The 7,769-nt window shown below is 48.3% G+C and overlaps 1 protein-coding gene across 2 annotated transcripts in view; it reads left to right on the top strand.

Moving 5' to 3' along the window:
- Positions 1-3,044: 3,044 nt before the first annotated feature.
- Positions 3,045-7,769, top strand: part of SLC4A4 (solute carrier family 4 member 4) — a 241,183-nt gene continuing 236,458 nt past the window's right edge. For both annotated transcript variants that reach the window (XM_063135204.1, XM_063135203.1), the window contains exon 1: positions 3,045-3,120. In XM_063135204.1, the coding sequence (XP_062991274.1) occupies positions 3,089-3,120 (32 nt within the window). In that variant the 5' untranslated portion in view covers positions 3,045-3,088. The remainder of the gene's footprint in view (positions 3,121-7,769) is intronic.

The following is a 7,769-nucleotide window of genomic DNA, read 5'->3' as shown; positions in this document are numbered from 1 at the left end:
CTGCTTTTAAAACTCAGCTAAAAACTTTTCTTTTCCCTATAGCCTTCAAATATTGAGTTTGTTCTGACTCTATACTGTTAGCTTCTCCCTACCCGGTGCCTGTTTACACTTCCCTGTGCCTGTTTGCATTCTCCTTCCCTCTTTATTGTTTACTACAACTTTATTAGATTGTAAGCCTATGCGGCAGGGTCTTGCTATTTACTGTGTTATCTGTACAGCACCATGTACATTGATGGTGCTATATAAATAAATAAATAATAATAATAATAATAATAATAATAACATCTCAAAAGGGAGCTCCACAGTTTGGGAGCAACACAGAAGGAATCCCTTTCCCACATGCCCCACGGGCCTCTGCAAGTGAGGATGCCTTCAAGTGAACCTTGTACATAATTTACCTGCAAACTTCATGCACCTGACAAAGAGGACTCTCCTTTACCAGAGCTTATGCTGTGGTAAATTTGGTCAGCCTTTAAAGTGGCGCTTTAACTGCAATCCTATATACAGTTCCCAGACAGTAAGGGCACAGCTAGACCTAATGTTTATCCTGGGATCATCCAGGGTTCGCCCTTGCCTGAGCACTGGATCCCCTGTGTGTCACCTATTATTATTATTTATTTATATAGCACCATCAATGATGAACAGGTTTGACCCCTGGATGATCCAGGGATAAACCTTAGGTCTAGCTATGGCCTAAGAGCGTCATCTCACAGAGGGAAATCACGTTTGCTGACCATCGCTTCTCCGCCTGCACGTTTGTCCCTCATTACTTCTTCTTTTGAAAGAGGAAGTAAACAACATGCACATGGCCCATTTAGTGGGCCGTTTTGATCCCGCTGCTTCTCCTGCACACAGCAGGAAATAGCGGCAAATTCAATCTCTAATAATAAGTTGGACTCACTGGGGTGTTTTTTTGTGGCGTGAAGAAGGCTAGATGGTGTGGAAGGCACGCAGGAGGCAGACATCATCGTAAGAGGGACCCTCGAAAATCCATGAATGCCCAGTAATGAGCGTGCAATAAAACACTCACCTGATGGGAGCTCTACGTCTCACAGAATTCAATTAAGACTTATTTCTGAGTAAACGTACGTGGATTTATTTATTTATTTCATTTTTATACCACCCAATAGCCGAAGCTCTCTGGGCGGTTCACAAAAATTAAAACCATTATAAAACAACCAGCAGGTTAAAAGCACAAATACAAAATACAGTATCAAAAGCACAACCAGGATAAAACCACACAGCAAAATTGATATAAGATTAAAATACAGAGTTAGAACGGTAAAATTTAAATTTAAGTTAAAATTAAGTGTTAAAATACTGAGTGAATAAAAAAGTCTTCAGCTGGTGAGGAAAAGAGTACAGCGTAGGCGCCAGGCGGACCTCTCTGGGGAGCTCATTCCACAACCAACCGGGGTGCCACAGCAGAGAAAGCCCTGCTCCTAGTAGCCCCCTGCCTCACTTCCTTTGGCAGGGGCTCACGGAGAAGGGCCCCTGTAGATGATCTTAAGGTCCGGGGAGTTACACATGGGAGGAGGCGTTCCTTCAAATAACCTTTATGCTGCTTGTGGTTTTCCCTGCAGGAGCCATGCAGCACAATCCTATACATGTCATTCATTCGTTCATATTTTTAATTTTTGTGAACCTCTCAGAGAGCTTCGGCTATTGGGTGGTATAGAAATGAAATGAAATAAATAACGGAAACCTTTCTAACCGCCCCATAGCAGCAGCAGCAGCTCTTTGGGTGGTTCATGCCTACTCAGAAGTCAGCCCCATTGAGTTCAATGGCAATTAGCCTGAGAACAGCAACCCGACTGGACATTTTCTCCTAAATTCCTGGGCTTTTGTGCAGCTTCGTTTGGGGGCTTTTGTGCAGCTTTTTTTTTTGAGGGGGGGTGGTTTCGTACAACCTTTTGTGCAGCTTCTTTGGGCTTTCTTTCTTTTCTTTTTTTTAAAGGGGAAAAGCTCTTTTAATCCAAGCACCTGCCCAGAGTCGAAGAAGTTTTGAGGGGTGGGGGCGAGCGGGGGGAAGAGAAAAAAAGTTGGAATTCCTCCACAACAACGAACTAGCCAGGCAACCTGTTATCCGGGCGCCCCAATTTTACGCACGTCGACGCAGAAGCGAGCCCCCAAGAAAGGCGTGCCTCAGCAAGGCAAGCTCTGGGCAGCAGCCGAGCCATTTAAAACACCCCGCCCTACTCTCACCCAGTAGGAAAAGTGACCTAAACGCGGCTGGAGTAGGGGGGGGGGGGGAAGCCCTGAAATGAAACGCCAGCGTTGTAACACCAGAAGCCCGAGTCAGGCGGGCGGGCCGGCTCCTCCTTTTCTGGCTGCCTGGGGCCCTGTGACGCTTTTCGGCGGCGGGTGGGAGGGAACGGGATCCGGGGAGAGAGGAGGGGACAGACCGGGACGGCCCCACAGCGGCGAGTCACGGCTTTAAATCCTGGACGGGTAGCGAGAGAAAGCTCCCAGCGCTGGAGGCGGCGGCGGGTCTCTCCTCCTCGTAGCCTCTCTCTCTCCGCCTCCAAGGGCACGGGGCAAAGCAGGGGTTTGGCACTGCGGGCTGCGCGCGCGTGGCTGCCGCGTCTCCTCCGCCCGCCCGCCTTCCTTCCTTCCTCGGCTCGCCGGGGCGCCCGCCAGACCCAGCCAGGAGGCGTGTGAAGAGCGGGAGAAACGAGGCGGGGGGTGGGGGCGGTCGCCTCCGAGGGAGCCATTGAACCGCGGCGCGACCCACGCGCTCGCCTCTCCCTGAGGGGACCCGCACTGCCGGCAGCAGCAGCAGCAGCAGCAGCGGCCCCTCGCGCGCCTTTGCCGGACCCGCGCTGCGCCTCGCCAAGCCCGGCGAAGTTGGACAGCGAGCGGACTTCTCGGCGTCTCTCTCGCCCGGGTTGTGTGGCGGCGGCGGCGGCGGCGGCGGCGGCTGTCGCCGGCGGAGGAGGCGTTCGCTGCGGCTGAATGCGCGGCTGGCTCGCTTGAGGAGAACTTCGTAGAGGGAGAAGAGGAAAAGGCGCGGGCGAGCGAGCGAGTGAAGGGAAGCGGGTCCGGCTCAGGCTTCTTTCTTCCCGGGCTGCCCTCGCCGGCCGCTGCGATGGAGGAGCGGCGCAAAGGCGACCCCAGGAGGTGAGAAGCGGGCGGGGGAAAGAGATGGGAGGTGGGGGGCTTGGCCGGTGAAGGGCGGCGGTTCTGCCTTTCGGAGCGCGCGAGGCGGCGCACAGGGCTGCGCTCATGCCCTGCTTGTGGGTTCCCTTGCGCCGACGCGCGCGGCTGGTTGTCCCCTGCGTGAACAGAAAGCTGGACTAGATGGACCCTCGGGGGTAAAATCCTACCTACCGTCCTACTTAGAGGAGACCCATTGAAATGAAGACAACCTAAGTTAGGGCATATTTGGGGTTCCACCCTCGGTTTGATCCAGCCAGGCTGTAATTAGGTTCTTTCCCTGCTTATTCCAGCCTTCCCAACCTGGGCCCCTCGAGATGCGTTGGACTACAACTCCCATCATCCCCAAGCCAGCTGGATGAATAATGGGAGTTGTAGTATGACATGTCTGCAGCGTGCCAAGTTGGGGAAGGTTGCTCGCTTCTAGCTTTTTCCCTCTCCCTGATTTTTTTTTAAATTATTATTCTTATGACAACCCTGTATGGTAGGTTAGACAGAGGGAAAGGCACTTGCCTTCGGTACCCCAGTGGGGATTTGAACCTGGGTCTCCTGGTCAGACAGGCTTGACCCAGTGCGTGCCACAGGATAGGGTTGGAGTTGGGGCAGGACTTTGCCTCAGTTGCTCAGCTGCCCGAACTCTCTGTAGTTTTACTTAATTTTATTTATAGCTCGGCTTTTAAAACTGAGAATAAAATAAAACCTTTGCTGAAGGAAGCTTACAAGGCTTAAATAATTTATAGGCATGAAGAGGGGAAAAAAATACAACGGTAAACCAAAAATAAGGCTTTGCTGGGGAAGAAAATCTGTCAGGGATGCTTTAGGGTGGATTCCTGCATTGAGCAGGAGGTTGGACTCGATGGCCTTGTAGGCCCCTTCCAACTCTGCTATTCCACGATTCTTTGAAAATAGGGACATACAAAGGCCTTAGCTAGACCTAATGTTTATCCCGGGATCGTTCCAGGGTTGTCCCTGTCTGCTCCTGGGATATCCTGTATGTCATTTACATGAACAGGGATGACCCTGGGATGATCCTGGGATAAACCTTAGGTCTAGCTAAGGCCAAAGTCATAATTATGGGTTATATCCAGTGTTAAGCTTGTTTAAAGTAGACCCATTGAAATGAATGTGACAAGTTAGACTAACATTGAATATAGTCTTACAAAAGTGTATGACCCAGAGCATGTGCAAAGTGTCTCCCCATGCAGATGACTTCCACATATTAAGTGCTTAAGTTCTACAATCAGTGGTTCCCATGGTGGTGGGGCTCAGGCTTGCCTGAAAATGGCATCTTCTGACCTTCAGATGTGGTTGCGGTTCCTCGGTTATGATGGAAAAGCACTTTGCACATGCTCTGAGGATCTCTCTAATGATTTAACATGCTTGTGAGGCTGACCCCCGCCCGGCACTGGAAACATGTGCCAGAGCTAAGGTTTGAGGAGTTCAAGTAAAAATGAAGCAACGCAGAGCACTAAACAGGGTATAGGGAAATTTGGGGTGGACTGAGGAAGAGGATGGTACTTTTTGTGAGGTTTGGGAAACATAGCAGGAATACAAAGGAACACAGGAGTTATTATTATTTATTACATTTATATACCGCCCTATAGCTGAAGCTTTGTGGGTGGTTTACAAAGATTAAAACAGTGAACATTAAAAACAAATATTCAAAATTTAAAACCATAAAAAGCATAAAAACAAACAAGATCCATTAAAAAACTACTATTCTGGGGTCAGTTAAGGAAAAAAACCACTCAGCATATGCTGTTAAATGCCTGGGAGAAGAGAAAAGTCTTGACCTGGTGCCGAAAAGATAACAATGTTGGTGCCAGGCGAGATAGTTCGATAATTGGGGGGCCACCACTGAAAAGGCCCTCTCCCTTGTTGCCAGATGGACAGATCAAGTTGGACAGATCAAGGATTACTGGCACTGAGATAGTTTGGAAGAAAGGTAAAAAGGGCAAGAAGAATTTCTGGGTTGGTTATCCAGGGAAAGTTCTTGCACTAGGGTTGAGTAGGAGGACTTTGAGGGAGGGGGCGTTGCAGATGGCCAGGAGGGAGTTGCTGGGGAAAGCAACCCCAGGTTTGGGCTTCAGAGGCTGTGGGTTAATGGTTTGACAGGAGGTTACTGGATCTGTAGGGATAGTTTGCCCAGAGGGATATCTTTAGGGCATGCGGGATATTGGAAAGAGAGAGGGTTTTCTAGGTAGAGGGAACCTGCAAGCTATAATTAGGATTGTAGAAGAAGCGGGTGAAATAGCATTGAGTTTTATGGTACACAGGTTGGGATTTGGGGAGGCGTTAGGAGAGTGTGGCCCTGTTCAGAAGACACCTTAAACATTAAGAACATAAGAAGTGCCCTGCAGGATCAGACCAAGGGTCCATCTAGTCCAGCACTCTGTTCACACAGTGGCCAGGTAGCTGTCAGTCAGGGACCAACAAAGCAGGACATGGTGCAACAGCACCCTCCCACCCAGGTTCCTCAGCAACTGGTGCACACAGGCTTACTGCTTTAACTACGGTGAATAAGGCAAAAAGCCCTATTGACTATGGGTGTCTTCCAAACAGGGCCTTTCTGACCTAGTGGTCAGCAGGTCCTGGATTGGGGTATATTGGTACACAGGGACTTGGGGAATCACAGGGCAGGTTGTAGCCTGCAAAGGAGCCACTGTAGCATGGTGGAAAGATATGGGAATGTGAGGGCAGCCGGGGCTGAACTGAGGATTTGGGGACAGAAATATTTGAATGGAGAGTGTTCCTTCTATAGCACCGTCAATGTACACCGTTTCGTAACCATAGCCCAAGTCACTGCCCCAACCTAAACTAGCAAGCTAGGTAGGCAATATTAAGATAGTAATGGGACATTTGGAGCTGGTCTTTGATGACAGGGTATTGGGGCTGGTTTCGTTTTTTCATTTCTGCAGGGGAAAAGCTAGGTAGACAGGTATTGGAATTAAGCCACCTATTGTATACATGGCTGTGTGTAACTGTACACTGTTGTTGTTGTTGTTGTTACTATTATTAATATGAAAACCAGCCACTGGAGGTTTATTTATTTATTTATTATATTTATATACCACCCCATAGCTGAAGCTCTCTGGGCAGTTTACAAAAGTTAAAAACAGTGAACATTAAAAACAAATATAAATAAATTTAAAAGCATAAAAAACGCAATATCATTTAAAACAACTATTCTGGGGTCAGTTAAAAAAAATCAGCATATGTTGTTAACTGCCTGGGAGAAGAGAAAAGCCTTAACCTGGCGCCGAAAAGATAACAATGTTGGCGCCAGGCAAGCCTTGTTGGGGAGATCATTCCATAATTGGGGGGGCCGCCACTGAAAAGGCCCTCTCCCTTGTTGCCAGCCTCCGAGCTTCAAGGTTGCAATCTTGAATGGGCAACTAGCAGGCAGGTGGGGTTGCTTAAATCTTCTCTTCCTGCCATTTATCCATTTAAAGTTCTCCGCTCAACTCTTTTTCTCTATGTGGGGGGGGGGGGAATATGGGGAGCTGTATATTCCCTCCCCCCACACCCGCACCCCTGTGGGGGAAGATTAGCTTTGTGGTGTCTGTGTGAGTTTGGGGAGAAAAAACATCCCAGAGTGTCAAGAGAAACCACCATGTATCTGTGCGTAACCTTTGGTTTGGACTTGAGAAAGGAATGGCTTAGAGATATTCATTGCAAGTTGGATGGAGTTGGATTACTGAGATGTGGAACAAGTTGAGGAAGGAGGCATTGCACAGTGGTGGTGGTGGGATTAAGGGGCAAGTGGTTAATATTGTTAAAGGTTTGGGTAGAGAGCATTATGAGGTAGTGGCGGCTTAGCTGCTGACTGGCTTACACACTTTTGCTGCTACTATATAATTTCAGTAATAAAATGGCCTTTTTGAACCCTGTTTTGTCCATACCTGTTACCTCCCTACCTGTCCGTTGCTGCTCACCTTCACCAGTGTGGGAGGTGTAGGCTTCTACTTGGCATTGCTAAAAGAGATTTGGGAGCTAAACAGGGGAGAGAGCAGAAGGTTTCGACAGATGTTAGAGTACTGTAAGCACAGGGCACCAAGCTCAGTCCTACTGGAAATGCAGCTGTGTTGCTACTGGTATTGACTAGACCCAGCCTGTAGGGATGGGCGAATCAGCACAATGTGAGCTCGCTGAAGTTCACCAAATTCCATCTCAATGTTCGTTCTAACTTGAGTCCATATCAGATTATGATCTTTGTTTTTTTCTGTCTATGAATGACAATCTGTCCGTGTGTATTTTTCAAAAAGTAAGCATCTTTGAAGTGTATGCATTCTTCTCCCATTGATTAAAGCGCGTTTATGCACTTTTTTTAAAAAAGTATGTATTCTTTCACGCACATTTCTCAAATTGACTTACGCTGTCAGATGCATTTTTGGTGGGTTCCCCCACCCCCGCAAATCACATTGCAAACTCAGAAATGTACAGACCTCTACAGCAAATTGTGTCCGAGTCTGTGTTTGGTGTGGGAGATGTGAAGACCATGGCTGAGATCGTACTTTAGGGTGACCATATGAAAAGGAGGACAGGGCTCCTGTATCTTTAACAGTTGTATTGAAAAGGAAATTTCAGCAGGTGTCATTTGTACATATGGGGAA

This window comes from Elgaria multicarinata, chromosome 10 (genome assembly GCF_023053635.1).
Source record: "Elgaria multicarinata webbii isolate HBS135686 ecotype San Diego chromosome 10, rElgMul1.1.pri, whole genome shotgun sequence".
NCBI lineage: Eukaryota > Metazoa > Chordata > Lepidosauria > Squamata > Anguidae > Elgaria > Elgaria multicarinata.
This window is presented reverse-complemented; position numbering and strand designations above follow the sequence as displayed.